This window comes from Tenebrio molitor, chromosome 7 (genome assembly GCF_963966145.1).
Source record: "Tenebrio molitor chromosome 7, icTenMoli1.1, whole genome shotgun sequence".
NCBI lineage: Eukaryota > Metazoa > Arthropoda > Insecta > Coleoptera > Tenebrionidae > Tenebrio > Tenebrio molitor.
In genome coordinates, this window is record NC_091052.1 from 649,132 (window position 1) to 666,497 (window position 17,366).

General features: G+C 36.1%; 2 protein-coding genes across 7 annotated transcripts in view; one reads left to right on the top strand and one right to left on the bottom strand.

The window, feature by feature from the left end:
* LOC138135988 (COP9 signalosome complex subunit 2-like) overlaps positions 1-5,838 on the bottom strand; it is a 29,362-nt gene extending 23,524 nt beyond the window's left edge. The window contains exon 1 of the mRNA XM_069055009.1: positions 5,689-5,838. The gene's annotated coding sequence lies outside the window, so the exon portion shown is untranslated. The remainder of the gene's footprint in view (positions 1-5,688) is intronic.
* Positions 1-13,184, top strand: part of LOC138135986 (leucine zipper putative tumor suppressor 2 homolog) — a 37,153-nt gene extending 23,969 nt beyond the window's left edge. For 2 of the 6 annotated variants that reach the window (XM_069055001.1, XM_069055000.1), the window contains exons 3-6: positions 8,605-8,740; positions 8,797-8,998; positions 10,592-11,069; positions 12,253-13,184. In XM_069055001.1, coding sequence (XP_068911102.1) covers positions 8,605-8,740; positions 8,797-8,998; positions 10,592-11,069; positions 12,253-12,882 — 1,446 coding nt within the window. In that variant the 3' untranslated portion in view covers positions 12,883-13,184. Of the gene's footprint in view, positions 1-852; positions 1,017-5,891; positions 6,495-8,362; positions 8,434-8,604; positions 8,741-8,796; positions 8,999-10,591; positions 11,070-12,252 lie in introns of those variants that run through there. The other 4 variants (XM_069055005.1, XM_069055003.1, XM_069055002.1 and 1 more) reach the window with 4 other exon arrangements.
* Positions 13,185-17,366: the final 4,182 nt, after the last annotated feature.

A 17,366-nucleotide genomic window follows, 5' to 3' on the forward strand; every position in this document is an offset into this window, starting at 1 on the left:
TTAATTGTTGGGTGTTCATTTGAAAACTATCAAGAACCCAGAACTTCAATGTTTATAAATGATCTCTGAAGAATTTGAAAATTGGGAAATAGTTATACGAGACAATGATGTGACTTGTGATGTTTCTAAATTGACTGGTTCAATTGCATTTCAAAAAGTTTTTGTTGTAATTTAGACCATTTGACGAAATTAAATTATTTAATTTAATCCGACACTGAAATTTCTTTCGAAAACGTTTGGTGTAATTGCTGGGAACCTCGAGTTGTCTTGTTACATAAGATAAAACTTTGGCATAAATTTCCCATAAATTTGTTTTACACAAAACTTGTTTTTGACGCGTTTGTATATTAAATTTTCTTAAAAAATCAATTTTTATTGATGCGCGATCATATTTTGAGTAATTTAGATCGCTGTAAATATGTTACAGCAGCAATAAAAACTTCTTGTTCTATCAGCATATAAGATCCACAACAGCAAGGAGCTTCAAGAGATAATTTCCAACGATCGTTACACTTTAATAACCTAATAAACCATATTTTAGCCGACACTATTTATATTTCGTAAAACCAGAACATTAAAATATACATCTATGTATTTATATTTATAACCACTATATCGTCAGTGAAAAATTTTAATGTAATTTTTTCGATCGTAGATCCAACAAGAAATTGATTTTTTATCCGGCAATAAAGTTTTATGGACGCCCCATTTATGACTTTCCTAGATATCTGTGAATTTTTGATTTGTGATAAATCTTTGACTTGTTCTGATAAGATTGAGTTTATCGGCAATTAAATTGGAGCTAATATTAGTTTTTGTATTGTAATCAGTTAGAAAATTTATGAACTGGGAAGTGTTGGTCAAATGTCGGTCTGAACTCTGAAGTAACGAAGCCAGCTTTGTATTTTATTTGACCAGTAGTAGTAGCTGGAGAAATTTTTGTTTTGTGGTAGTATCAAATTTCCTTATCATTTGTGTACAAGGATGGAAACAAACCTATGAAGAAAAAACAGTGAGTATGTAGATGATTGCATAATTCAGTTAATTTAGGTGCAGTTTGCTGTCAACGAAACAATAATTGTGTTCTGAAGTAGGTATAAAAAAATAATACAATTCTAATTAGAGAATTTAATATCCATTAATCACTCAACATAATGTAATCAACGTCAATTACGTTAGCTGCATTGCAGGTTAGATATTTATGATATGAATGAACAATTAACAGAACATACATAATAATAATAATGATAATAACAAATAATAGATTTGATTGGTTGTGAGCTTGGTGTGCTTTTCCTACGCCGGAATCGTTAATTATCTTTCTCATTGAAACGTGTAATCGTGACTTACAGCTTCATAATAGGTCTCCACAGGAAAATACTTTTAATGATTGTAATTAAAATGCGTAAATTGTGGGAAATTACGTGGAATTGTGTTAATTAATCAAGGAATCGATTCGCTACATGAAAATTGTCCACCCGGAGCGCACCCGGAATTAAAAAACTTTCGAATATTGCTTTCTTTATTATCGCTACATAAACTTTCAACTTAATCCCGCACCCGTGTCATTAATTATACTCGCGCCAACACATAAAAACTTTAATTGACTTCCACTTGCGCTTGTAATAAAACTGAAAACGTCCATAAACATCGTCCTGGCCGGACCTCGTCCTTCTTTTATTCGTTTCAATTAAAACCCCATATTATTCTTCTTCACTATTATATTTTCGGCAGGCTACGGACGGTCTTGTACGAATTTTAATGGTTCTCCTGCGCAGCAGAAATGAAATGTTTACTTTTATTTTTGCAAAAACTGGTTTCGATTTATTCGATTTCGGTTTCGACTGAATACGAGCTCCGGTATCAGGTGTCGTAAATAAAAGCGGCCGGACGACGAAGAACGTTAACACGGAGCACTTCTAGAAGGACGACCTGGCTGCCCCGCGGCCTGCTTTTTCGATAGACCCCATACCGAAAACCTCTTCTGCCAAATAATTAATTTCGACGGAGGTTCGCCCAAAAAAACGCACAAGAAATATTCGATGCATGAAAGTGAATTTCGGGCTGGAAAATCGAATCCTGGGAAAAACTCGACGCTCCACCAACACTGGAACCGTTTCTGCGTTTCTGCGTTCCTTGCTTTCGGCAACCTTTTTTGGTTAGGAAAAGCTAAAGAGTGTCGTAGTCAATTCTCTACACAGCTTTTCATTGTGAAGAAGTGACAAGAATCTCAGCTAGTAAATTTTTCCGTTTAGAACAGTGTAAAGTTTGAATTTCCCGCCGTTTGAGACGAATGACATTTGTTTATGTTTAATCGGGATATAATTGAACATGATTGTTTTCAGCAAAGGGTGCCCTTAGATATTTGCTTCGAGAATAGGAATCGTTACGTTATTCAATTTTTAATGTAAAACATTGCAAAGAAAGAAAAAAAATAAAGATTTTTTGGCTCTAAATTTTAGGTTAGCTGTCAACATGCTCCAATTAATCTACGCTTTAAAAAAGCACAACAATTAACGGTTTCCAACGCCTTCCCAGCCCAGGATTTTTGACAGAAATTAGGATGAAACCATATTTTATTCAAAGGGGACGGATTTTTGCTTTACTTCCCTTGTGACTGCGTTAACACAGAGCTAATATTCCGTCGACAATGTCAGAAGAAAAGACCACCACTTTGGTATACTGGACCGTATAATGGTTCGGTGGATTTGACGTGAACAGGATCCAACTCTGCATCATTAATGTTGGACGAAAATAATTCAGAATTATTCCATTCCTGTCCTCATGTTTAATGCAAATTGGTCACGTGTCCACAAACAGATTAAAGTACCGCCGAACGTACTTCACCAGGTTTTGATTTTTTTGAATTTCTCGCTCGATGCAATCCGACCCTGTAATGATCGTATCCGCAACTGTTGCGCATACATAATATGCTGTGACGGCACGATATCGAGTTACCATTGTCCATTAACAATGCGAGTGTGTGAAACGATCCGTTCCGGGTCTCATCTTATCTGATAAAATCGCTTGATTGAGGTGTAAGGTGCAAGTCAACTCTAATACCGATTTACCATTCATCACGATCAGTTCTCTTGGAAACCGCGCTAAGGATAGGTCCGGATTGAGTGTCTTGTGGCTAAAATATAGGCTCCGAAGGCGTGCCTTGCGGCGCTCTACTTTTTGCCAGGAACCAACAGTCTAGGCTCTCGTCTTGGACAGTTATTTAAACGTTTGCACAGCCGAATTCGTCGAGTGTGCTCGACCATATTTGCGTCTTGTTACTAAACTAAATATGTAAAGATAGTGCCATACGGACGGGAAAAGCCTTTTTTTAAATATGCGTTTCCTGGTACTTTCAAATCGATTTTTCACTAGAATAGGTTAATCAGTTCTGTTTCCTTAATTTGCTAGTCCATCAGATGACTGTTAATCTCGTTTTACACCATACGGGGAATGCCAGATTAGTACGTTTTTATTCGGTGTTGGAAAAGGAAATGCCGTTGCGAAGAATTTACGCGTATATTAAAACGTCGGAAGAGATCAGCAATAGATAGTTTTTGCCCACTGAAACTAGACTTTTACACCTAGGTTCATGATGGATCCTTGATATTGACCACTTGACCCAAAGAGCGTCATAGAAGCTTTAAGTTTTTTGCACTGCAACTAATTGTTAACTGCATTCATCATTCAAGGAATCATTAATCTTGTGCAGAGGTGCTTCGAGAACGATTACGACCATGGCTCTGGTCAGTAATGACATCAGAATGAAAGACGCGAGATGGCTCGTGCGCAGACCCGCCCGTCACTGCCCCAGGATATTGGTCGGCGACCGTGAGAACGCGAACTGCTTTGCATCTTCGCCATAAAACGGACCAAAACAAAAGCTTCCAGACGGAACCTTGGCGGCACCACACAACCAAAACCCAAAAGGAACACCACGAAAATGACACATAAAAAATTTCGATGTCGGAAGAATTTTTTGGCATCCATTGAATAAAGGCGGTCGCTGATGCTTCATTTTTTCAACCATCCGATGCTATCTTAACCAAAACATCAGTTTTTAGACCTGAACGGTTCCTTAATTCACTAATTCAATACAGTTTTTGGCGACGCCGACACTCCGAAATAAGAGAACACAAAAGAACTACAAAAACATACTTAAGTAAAAGTACTTATAAGCAATAAGTGGGTGTACAAATATCATTAACAAACACTGGCTGACAGATAATCATCATTGATAAGTATAATGGGAAACAAAATAGAAAGTTTTGCTAATTAAAAATGTTTTTTGTGATTTTTTTTTTTTGAAGAGTTATTCCATTATTTTTAATCTGATTAGGTAATTTTACATAACTACTAATTCAGATGTTTTTTGATAATTTCAGAAACGAGTTGGAACATGACGAACTCGAAGTCCAAGCTTTAACGTTGCAAAATTTCAGTACCATTTCGAAAACATCTTGCACATGGATACGACATTTGCAAAACAATTTACATTGAAGTCCTACTTACCGGCGGAGCTTATTCCATAACCATAACCCGTGCCATGAATAATGCAAATTAGTTGCTAACCTTAATTTGAGAAATAAAAACTGCATAAACTCTACAATCATCTGTGAAGAGTTCATCAACCTGTTTGTTTACAATACTCTTAAACAATTACGCGCGAGAAGAAAAAAAAAGAGAATGTTTGCAATACAAAATGGGTCGCGAACGCCTCTGGCTGACACGCTCTCGGTTTTGCCTTGAAAAATCACCAATTTAAAAAAAGTTTCAGGACATTATCAGTGACGCAGCTGAATTTGCAACAGTAGCGCCACCGAAAGTTCCTGCTGAAGGGGCCGGTGTGCATTCACGAAACTTGGTACGATCTCTATCGCCGCCGCTGCTTTTTTAAACAGGCTACTACAATTTGGGTTTTCATCGTCGGCCTGAAGCTATAAACAACCATCACGGTTAGCGGTACTCGCGCCCGGCTATTTGGCGGGCTCATTTATATTCCGGGTTATAAAGGAGATGTGTACGATTTTATTTCACCGATTTAGTACGGAAATTTCATTTGGTCGAAGAAAAATTAGCTGCACCAGGTGGATATGACGGTCGGATTTGTCTTACACAAACTGAACGAGGGATCTCATTTATCTTGTTTGTTACCGGATATGAACTAATTGACATCATAAATTACGTCCGATCAGCTATCCAAGAAAAGTTGTATAATTGTCGATGAACTTGTTCACTTCTGGAATGTTAGGTGTGTGGAATTCATAGCCCACTTAGTTCGGAATGTGTGTAGCTATAATTTGGATTGACCAAAACTCGAGGAATGGACCAAATTGTGTGTTGAACATGTAGCCGTACTTCTTGGTACTGTCGGTACATGCAGATTCCTAGGCGAAGGATGTACCTGGTCACAAAGGCTAATTACGATTGAATAAATTAGACGGCAGAGGCTTAATAACTGCGCTATAAGGATGAATTACGGTCAAAAAAAGGGAACAAAACCATACTGCCCATCTTGAACCCAATGTTTATAAAACACAGCTCCGAGCGAAATTATAGTGTGTTCTGCAAGCCGGACCACAATGTTTATAATAACACAATGACTATAATGAATAGTATAAGCTGATGGTAGTATACTATTCGGAAATTAAAAACGTATCGCTCTATTATTACGTTCTATTATCCTACCTGCGGCATTCCAGAGTTCTTCGGTGGACGACGTGGCCATTACTGGTAACCGAACAAGTGTCATAACTCCACTCTCTCGATAATTAATTCCGCCCTCTGAATCACGCCCGTTTAAAACTAATCGGACGTTTCGGGCGGAAACGCATCATCATCACTGCAGTTTTTCCTTCGCGAGTCATTCCCGCTTTGATTTATTTCATGCAATATTTGAGTGCGCTTGCATTCGATGAAGTTATTTGCATGGCTAATCGCGCAATTATTCTATTAGAAACAATGATTCCTGGAATAATTACGAGATTAAAAGTTGTCAATAATAATTTATCGAATTATGCTAATAGAGACCTTTCTGTTTGTTGCAATTAGCCGGAGAGTAAATCTACTTAATGTATTTTCCTCTATTTTTGAGTAAACGCCTCCGTTCGAGGCACGGATTCGCAGATGCACCGATGATGGTCGGAACGGTTAGCCTTGTTCCGCAGGGTCAAGCCCCGGGGCACAGCCTCCGCCCGTCTGACACACTTGAAGTGGTGGCGCGGGAAAGAGGCTAATTGCGTTTTATTATTGCATGTGCGGTTTAACCGCCGAAGTGGATTTATGTGTGATTCGCAAACTGATTCAGCGCAACACGGGCGACCGACCATCTGATGGAACGTTTTCATCCTCTCCACTCGGCCATGTATCATACATTTTAATGAGGTGTCGGTGGATCTGCACGCGAATCGATGGCTCGCAAAGAAATAATAAAAACTTTCAAGATTCGATGGTGCAAAAAAATATTCCGTTTTTACATATTCTATTAAGGCACGGTAAGTGGGCCACTTGTTCATTCTTGTTCTCCTCACGTTCTACACATCTGCGTTCTGTTGTTCTATAATGTAATAATAGGTTCTTTAACGTTGTTGGCTTCTCATCAGATTTGAGGCGGTCCTCTTCACAAATTTACAATGCCGTCATTATGTTATTTATGGGCGAGTGCTCTGTCCTATTCATTAAAAAAGTGGTCAAATTTACAAAGGAGGAGGTGAGAGAACGTCAATAATTCAACGAACGAAAAACGCACGACGATAACACACATGTTATTAAACGGAAACTTACTTGCGGTATACCGCAAGCGATCGTATATGGACCACTTTTTATTCATCAGAAAATTGTACTAGCTGCACGGACGTTGTATAACTCGTCACGTTCATTTGGACGTCTATAATTGTTTGATTCTTTATTTACTTTAAAATTTTCTCATGACTGCTACAGCTGAATAAATTTAATATTCCACGTGATTAAACATTTTTTTTTCTGAAATGATGCATGGAAGAAAAATATTATAAGATGAAATCTTTTTGAACTTTTTTCCTTCTTTCTCATGATTTAGATCTTGAGATTTCTTTTTAAAGTAATTTATTTGACTTGTGAGCTTTACTGCTAATTACTTTGACAATCCGAATGTTCGACGCGTTTTCTCTCCATTTCATTGATTTACTAAGGAAACAAAGGGAATGCAAACTTCACATTCATGCGATAATATTGTCTACATCTCACTTGTTGCGTAAAGAACCATTACACTTTTTTTCTTTGAAGTAAATTACTCCTTATTTGTACTACTAGCGTGTTAAGAAAAACATTGCCGAAGCAAACCCTAATTGTCTGATCTACATTTCTCTATCTTCTACCCAGGAATCGCCAAAAGCTGATTTATTATGTTTTCCCGAAAATGTGGTAATTTTGGACGAAAAAGTGCAGTTAATTTATTAGTTTCAACAAACTCTTATAATGCACCTCGATAGTATTTTTGGTCTAGAAAAATGGATAGAATGAAGAACATACAGGGTTTTTTATATAGTTTCATAAATATTGTAACCTGCGGCAGATTCCGGTCTCAAAAGGCTCTTGACAATAAAATTTTGAGTCATATCAAAAATTGGCAAAAATTACCATATCGGTTTTTTTCACTATTAGTAAATGCCATTCTTCGCTAAATTATTCCAGTTTACGTCCAATGTATAACAAATGTCATGAATGTCATAACAGAAGCAAACAATTGTTGCTATAGAGAACATATTGGTATTATAAAGTTCGCTTTAGTTTCATTTTGACAACAATGCCTGACAGTTTGTTTCAAGGTAAAATATTTTCATATATCTGCAGTTCTTAAAAGGTGGTAGTACACTCTTCAACATGCTTTATCTTCAACAATTTTAACCTTAGAATCTAGACATTTTTGTAAGAGTGTCTAGGGGTTGAAATTTACCACCGGTTAAAGTTTGGGTGATACTATATGAATCACCCTGTATAAATTCCACAATAATAAAAATCGTTTAAAAGAACAAAAATTAATCTAAAAGTAAATCACTATTGAAAAGAATTAATTGATAAAGAGATATTACAGTTTGTAGTGTATAAAGAAAAAAATTATTGTCAAAAGTAGATTAAATTATCAGATATTAATGTCATTGAAAAATCGAAAATAAGACTGTAGATACATTGTAGAAATTGAATTTCAATTTGATAATGATTTGGTTCAGTGATGAAGAACTGAAAGTTATGTGTGAAAAACCGGTAAAATCGTTGCCAAACCGTATAAATCACGTTATAAAGCAATAAAGAGGCTGTGTTTTTTCATTTATCACTTAAAGTTTGAAGTTTATATCTTGTTTTTTATTTGTCAACTTTCTTCCAGTATGGTCCATTACGGACAGATTTGTTCAGATTTCTCGTAAAAGAAGCGCTTGTTGAGTAATTCTTGTATAGGTGAGTAGGCGATAATAGCGATTATACGTGCGAATTTAAAGTGGTCTCATCTCTGGTCGTTTTATTATACTTGCCGGAGGAGATTAAAGTGGCAGCAGGATCGCCACTGCACCATCGCACCGACCAACAAAAAACAAGACCATATCGTTTTACGGTTTTATTTTATTTCAGGGTAAGGTAGTGATTCGACCGATCGCTTTTAAACCCGCAGCCATGACACCTGCGGCAAGATTCGGTTTAGCAGGAGAACGATACGGATCAACGCCTATCCTCACGAGACCGGGTTCACGCCTCACTCTGTATGGAAGTGAGTATATAGTGTTTTTGTTGCTAAATCGTTTCGTTAATACCCTTTGGTGGCAGGCACCAACGACCTGCGACAGCCCAGCGGCAGCTCCAACTATTCTCTGGATCGAAAACTGCGCTCGTCTTGTCCTTCCACTTCGTCGTCGCCGCCTTTGGCCATGAGCTCGTTGACGTCGCTTCCGCATAAGCTTGTCAACTACGACAGCCTGGAGAGCGTCAGGAAATCATCGCCCGTGTCCACGGCAGATGGGTCTATGATGTAAGTATGTATTCGGTTCGAAGGACAATCATGTCTGGCTGTTTTCGTTATTCGCCGGTCTTAATTGTTCTATTTGCTTAACAATAATCGTCGCTGTAACGGTTACCAAATTCATTAATTCCGAGGTCGATGGTCATTCGGGTCGAAACAGGATCTCTTCAATGAAAATTTCAAAATATGCAAAGTGTTCTTCATGCATTTCACTCTACGGCATCGTAGAGATCCATAATCTTAGTTTCACCACTACTATATTAAGTCACTCGTACCGTAACAGACAAATATACAGAGTGAATCTTTACTATGGACAACAATTCTTCTGTTCGCCATGTGTAACGGAGAAGACAATATTTAGAAAAAAATCGGTAAGCTTTATTCCATGAAATGCCACGTATTCCTTCAAACAAATCCCTTGAAACACGGACACATAAATCAACTCAAATTCGGCCGTATTCTTTCGTGGGTGTAACCGGTAACAGTTGCCAACAAACTTTTTACTCTCTTGAAATGAACATTTTTTGCAACTTGATGAAATAGTTCTCGTCCACATCAATATTCACTAGTTTCATGATTTCTTGACGCAGTTTTGTTCAAATAATCGTTAGAAGAAAACAAAATATTGGATTTTTTTCCACATGCAAATTCTCCAAATCTTTTTTTAAATTTTAATTTTGAAATAGCCCACCGGTGGTTAATTATTGTCAATTAAAAATCAATATTTGTCTGTAATGAAACATGAGGAAGTGTTTAGAGAGCCACATCAAAGTTCTTTATTCACGACTGCGTGATGGTCGAGCCTGTTTTAAAATATTTTTTAGAATGTCCCTGACTGACAGGATAAGGGGAGGTCATATGTTTTTAAAAGATAATGCATTAGAAATGTTTCGTCCTCCAAAATACCGGATTTAATTCCACTTGAATGTGTGTGGTACGTTGAGAATATGGTTTCTTAGTACAGAGACATACGATGGAACCTCGAATAATCGATACATTTTCTAGCATTGAGATCTTCTATTATGAACACTTCTTGTTTTTTTAATATTTATGTAGGATTTTTATTAAAAAAATTCTTGATGTACCTGCCTACCAATAAAGATATCAAACGACGGACAATATTTTATCTTGATAAATTAAATTTGATACAGATATGGCATAAAGTAAAGTTAAAAGGAAACCTGTTGAAGTTAAAGCTAACAATATGTCTTGTATTTCCTCCGAGGAACGCTATTTGACCGCTAAAACAAGTCCGGAAGTCGGGAACCGCGGATTATTGTTATCGAATTGGAGACACACATACTAACCGAACCTTGAACTTTTTTCACCAAAAGTCTTGAAACGTGTTGAATTCAGATGAGTACGTTTGCCGACCGTCACGAAAGTGTAAAGAAACCACAAAGAGAGCGCTTCTTCTGTTCCAACTCGCGAAATCTCCAAAATTGTGCAATTAGAACCCGTTCCGGTGAAGAAAGATCCCGCAAATCGCCACGCAACAAGTTCATAACGGATGTATACACACTCTCGTATGTCTGTCGACTTTCGCTTTGATTTTTCTATCGTTATGCAAGTGATACAATAGTTGTTTGTTGGCGTGTGTAGGAACAAAACGTCGTATCGGCTGTCAGGCGCGGGCGGCGGAAGTCTGCTAGACCTGACGCCGTCACCATCCGACTCGGGAGTGTCGGAACTGGAGGCGGCACTGCGCGACCGCGACTCCGAACTCGCCTACCTTCGCCAGACCATGGAACACAACGAACAGGTCATATTCCGTGTCTACCAAGAGAAGGAGAAGGTCTGGGAGCGCGAGCTGAGGAGACTGAAGAGCGTCCACGAGAGCAGACTGAGAGCCAGCGCGCAGAAGGCCCTCAAGCTGGAGCAGATGCTGATGATGCAGACCTACCAGCTGCAACAGGACAAGAAGAGGCTCTGCGCCGAGACCCAGAGAGCGAACTGCCAGTCTGAGAGGCTCAGGCAGGAGGTTACCGCCCTCAGGGGAAGGCTGGAGGAGACCGAATGGGGACTGTGTCAGAAGACCGGCGAGATTTCGCTGCTCAAATCCCAACTCAAGGACTATCAAGTAAGTGAACCCATCCTTTCACGACAACATGAAATCCAGGAATTTTAAAAATCACATCCGAAAAGTTATTAGTTTTCTCACAGAAAAATATAGTCTTCAAATTTTAAATTAAAAGTGATTTTTTACAAAAACGAGTAATGGAAGTTGAACTAAATAACTGTGTACCTACTATGCCGGTCAAAAAATTTTGGCCGTCATTATCTGTCAATTCAAAAAAAAAAAACTTGTAATCCGTACTTTATTGTCATCATGATTACCGTCTTGATTATGAACGTTATTTTTTGGGTGGTAAATTTCAAAACTCAAAATTATTTTGTCATTTCTACTACACAGAACGTTTACCTCAGGTTATCTATGTACGATTGCTCTAATTTTGTTCATTCATGTCGGATTTTTGGAATATCTGAGCTTCAAACAGTTTAAATTAATTGTCAAAATGACAAGAATCGAAAGTGGGGTTACGATTCCTAAAGGTTTATTTACACTTTACTTGAATGTCAAGAAAGTGACGGCCAAAATTTTTTGGCCGCCATAGTACAGTGGCAGGCAATAATTTTTGATCGTAAATGTCATTTTAAAATTTCGTCCGATTGTCACAAATTATAATTTTTCCCTTACCCTTGCTTAATCGTGTCCAGTGTCAACAAACTGTCAATATCCAACTGAATGATTTCATTAATTAAATATGTTGTTTCGCTATATCTTACGTTTAATTACTGCAAAGAAATTTTACGAAGAGAACATAATGACGATTAATGTCATATACTTAATATGTTATAGGTTATGTCCGTTTCACACTAGAGCACTTTTCATTGTGTTAAAGAATGACATTGACGACCAAATTGTATTGCTCGTCACTGTAAATGAGATTGAGTGGTAAACATCGTTTCAGAACAATTCAAATCCATTGACTTTAATTTGTTTTTTGAATAACCATGTTATGGATAAGTCTAATGAATTTAAGTAAAGTTGTATGTCAAAAGTAACATCTTGAAACAATTAAAAGCGTGTTATTGCCTATAGTTTGTTGGCAGGAAGCGTTAAAAAAAGTCAGTAAACTGTGTAATCAGGGTCAGTGTTGTTTTACCACAAATTGAAAAAAAAAATTAATTTCCCTTTTTACACAAAAATTAACAGGTAACGAAGTAGTGGTGCGTCAGGAACTAACTTGTGTAATTTTCAGAACGAACAAACATCAAAATGTCAAGAGTTGCTCCAATTGCGCACCGAACACCGTGATTTCCGCGAACAACTGGACCTCTTAGAAGCAGAAATAGGAGAACTGAAGAAGCAATCATTTGAAAAAGATGACGAGATCAAAGTCTTGAAACAAGAAATCATGAGGTTGAACGGCAACCTCGAACCCGAGCCACCGGCTTCAGAAGACCTCTCCGAAACAGAAAGACTAAAGGCAGAGATTCGCGAACTGCGAGAGGAGCTGTCCGACATGTCCTTGAACGAATACGGGGGTGCAGAACCTGGTCGGTCGCAGAGGACGCCGTTGTCGCAGGAAGACATCGAAATTCAAAGGCTGAACGGCACCGATTGTTCCTGTCCGGATTTGGAAAAGCTCAAGGAAGAAATCGAGATGAAAACGAAAGATTTCGAAAACGAGAGGTTGGTGTGGGCCCAGGAAAAGGAGAAAGTGTTGCGGTATCAGAGGCAACTGCAGATGAATTACGTTCACATGTATAGGAGAACGAGAGCGCTCGAGGCCGAGGTGGAGAGTTTGACTATTGAACTAGAACTTGACAAAACCGGAGTTAAGAAACAATTACCGGCTGCCGATTTGACACAGACTATTGAATTATAATGATCGACGAATGGTGATGTATTTTTTCTCGTGTAGATCGTTCTTGTCTACATTTTGAGTTAAAAGTGCCCAGTTAGGTAAAATCGACTTCGTTGATCTCACATTCTGTTAAAGATAACGAACCATATATCAATATTTTAGGGATGACATGTGATTTTTCATTATTTATTACCTATCCATTGTAAATAAGTATTACTTCACCACGATTTTATTCTGACATATTTTACCATTATTCCTATAGTTTTTAGTATTTAACATTGTTACTTTTGTATATAAACAAAATAAACGTTACTTTAAAACAACTTCGTTGTTTTGGGTAAATACAATATTCATATTTTCAATAAATATAGAAATTAGTCACTTTTCATGTACATAATCAGAACGAAAAAAATTACTTTGAACATTATTAATTTAATTAACAATATTCTATTCAACTTAAGTACATAACATTTTTGGTTTACAATACAAAAAATTCAGATAATAATTTAATTCATTCACTAAAACAATTTCGTTTTGGGGAAAAATTGCCCTGAAGCGTTTTAAAAATCATCTAAAATTGTTTAGAAATTGACTTGGAAGCATTATTGTGTCTAATAAAAAGAATGAACCCACAAAAAATGAACGTAAGCAAAAGTGAAAATATGTTAATTCATTTATTATCTACGAGTACACACTTTATTACGAAACCAAATAAAAATAATTTTAAATTCTTGGTAGCTCCAAATAAAAAATAGTCCAACGAGGCTTACAATAAATGTTCAAAATATCCACTACCACTGTTGATACCTGAGCAACACTGAGCACGTTTTCGAATTGTTGCAGGTATTTGTCCAAGTACTTCTCTATTGTTATGCACATTAAATACGCCTTCTCGAGTGAATCCTGCCTGATCAAAGAATGAGTATATCACATCATTTAAAAAGATGTCTTGTGCTAAAATCAATTCCAAAATTCCTGTTTACGAGGTAAATCACCATGCTGCAAACACTGAACTTTTTGCACATGGTACGGAGATAATTGTTGCATTTTTAATATTGAATTTCGCCAAACAGTACATACTTTGTGAAATGTTATGCTGACGTCCAAGTCTTCTAGAGCTGGTATACATGTATACCTGCTTGATCCTCAACACTCGTTTTTTTCAGTTGCAGTTAAGAAAAAACAATGGAAAGCGAAACCTAACAACTTTTTACTTCTCACTACCTACTTAATTCATTGTTTCATTCACGGTCAATTTTTTTAAATGAAATTAAAAGTTTATCTACTAAAATAAACTTTTCATTTCATTAAAAAAAAATTGACCGTGAAACAGAGGTAATACACGGTTCGTGAAAAATTTTGCGAATTTGCAAATACATATGTTACTTAACAATTATGTTATATTTAACGAGTTCTGTTACCAGTTAAAATTATTCTACCTACTTCTGATACACTCTGTATATAAACTCTTGTTCAAAACTATCGCACCACTTTTTTTTTGCTAAATGAAATTATAAGAGAAATATAAAGATTTTTTTTTCAATATGTAGTAAATTAATGCATTGTCTTACTGTCTAGCTATTTCCTTGCACGCCACCGAATGTTAGTTAATATTGAATAATAATTCCAAAAAACAGATAAGCACATGAAGAAGGAGAAGAATATCAAAATATTTTATGGTTGCAAATCAGTTCATTTGACGTTTTTGATATTTAACACACTTTAACAGCGTTACAATAGAAAGTTGACGGATAATAAAAGGTAATCCTAAGTGTACTTAAAAATTGAATTAATCAATAAAAAGAATTTTCAATGTCAACATATTCAAAACGCTGGCGCTGTAGCTACACAACATCAGTAAAAAATAAGATTTAAGGGTTACCTGTGTTTTTTTTTTTTAATTTAAAAATAAAACTAAATAACTTTAGTAAATTGAAGAATAATGATGTCTTCACAAAGAAAAAATCGCAAGATGAATTATTGTCATATTGCTTTATAATACATAACGGGTGACTATTAAAATTTTCACTTAGGGTTGGCTATGGATCATTTCATTTCGTTGCACCTTAGACACTGACAAGTTTGACATTTCAATAAATGTTTTCAATTGTACTGACCACGACCTGCTTTATAATAACCGGTCTGTTCATTTCATTAAAAAAGCATTGGGAAAATGTTTCCGAGAAAGAGCTAATTTTCGCCGATGAGGGCGCCACAGTACGGGCGCTTCTAAAGAATAAAAATGCGGAAAATAGGTTTAGATATGATTTTAGAGTTAAGATTGAGTACAGTAAGTTAATATTTTCTTTCTAAAACAATACTGGATACAAGTGTATTTTTGTATTTTTGATTTTAAATTCGAATGTCATTTGAACAAGAAAAACTCTCGGTGACAAAAACTTAAGATGAATAATATCCCCAAAAAGCGCCCGTACACTAGCGCTCTGCGGGGATCACTCAAACTATGCTTTTGAACAGGGTTATAATGCAGCAGGTCGTGGTACTGACTGATATTTGTCGTTCGTTCTTGCGTGCGTTTAAAGTAACAGAAAAAATAAAAACTTTCTCAAAGCCAACTCCAAGTGAAAATTTTAATAGTCACCCGTTATAAGTAGACTAAAATTTTATAAATCTCATGGTTCATACTATTGTTAAATAATGCAGAGTTAATGTAGTTGAAAGAATGACTCCCTAGAAAAATTAGACATGTTTTTTGGTCATTTAGCAGTTTTATTAGCTTTTATATAATGATTTATTTCTTTTTTTGTTCGACACTGTCAGAATTTGAGAATTTTCGCCTGTGTGAACGGATTTTGATAAATTTGACAACTTGTCAAAACGAAACGTCAAGCTAATTTTAAAGATTTTTAGCGATTTGGAGCCTTTAAGGGGCTCGTCGAACAAAAAAACGTTGTATTCAACTCGTTCTTGTGTAATTTGGGCTTTTTTGGCACTCGTGGACCTTTAAAACTCTCGTTTCACTCGAGTTTTAAACTGGTCCACTCATGCCAAAAAAAGCCAAAATTACACACGAACTCGTTAAATAAATAACTATTATATTCTAATATTTATTTGGAGTGCAAAATTTAAAGTTTTAAACAAATAAAACAAGTGAAATTTTTACATGTTTTTACTGTAGAAAACAATTTTACTCGTATGTCCGATCATGAGCAACATAAATATTTACCTACATATAATAAATACGTATATAAACACAAAAGTATTTTAAAACTACATACTTTACTATAAATTAATTAATATCACTGGAAACAGTCTTAGTTTATTTTTCAATCGAATAATTTCGTTAGAGTACCTTTTTGCAGAAAACTTCGAATTTTTACATACGAGTATTACTTATTCAAAAGAAACAATTACAATAAACTCTCTGGAATTATCGCATGAATAAGAAAGTTACATCACAGTGAATTATCTATTAATAATATAAAAAGCACAATTAGATAATTGAAGTACTGGTATTCACAATTTGTACTTATTTTTCTTAAATATTAAACTTTCATTAAAAAAAAAAATTAAACAAAGAAAAGTCGAAAAACTGAGATAATAATTTGAAGGTTAAATAAATGATATCATTAACTGACAGATGTGATATCTGTGAGAGGAATTTTCTCTGAAATTTTATTATCTGTAGTTTTTGGATGAAATTTCTTATAATAGATGTACATAAACAGCATACCGATGCAAAAAGTTATAAAATTGAATGCGATGAGATAAGTTTTAATTTTCATTTCGTTTTCGCTGTAGTACCAAACAATATTAGCTAGAGTATCTTCCACAAACAGGACAAGATAAAAGTAAATATATCTCCAACGCGTTGGATCGCTAACTATGTTCATAGGTGCGAAAAAATACACACCTCCAAAAACAATGCAGAAGAGGAAGTGCCAAAATTCATTTCGATCACAAAATGGCAGCGGTTCTATTGTCCACCAAAGCCAACCAGCAGCCCCCATACAGTGGATCAGAATGGCAATTCCCACTTGTTGAGGCCACACAGCTATTGCGCCCGAAATACTGCCAATCCTAGATACTGAAACAATTTCAAATGATTAAAGTGCTTATCTGCGATTATGAATAAACTGGGCTTACGCATAATGCAAAAATGCCACATGAAATAAACGGCAGTTGTTGTTTTAAGGACTTTGTTGTTCTGTTGTGCTCTTAGAGATCTTGAAAAGAACGTAATAGACCAAGGCATCATGATGATTGCGACCAGAGCGCTGATCAGTTGTCGTACTACAAACACATAGTTAAATTTACCAAAAAGATTTTTTCGGGTATTTACCGGAAAAAAATGTGGAATTGCCATTATTGTAAAGGAAAATGGCGGATTGAGCAATCAGTTGAGGAGCGGCACGAACATAGCAGTCTAGGACGCTGACGAGACCAGCGTCGGCTTCTGCATTTATCATAAGCATATAAAATTTTCTTTTCTCTTCGCCATCAGCTAGTTTATACTGCACTGCATATTTGGTAACAAAAATATT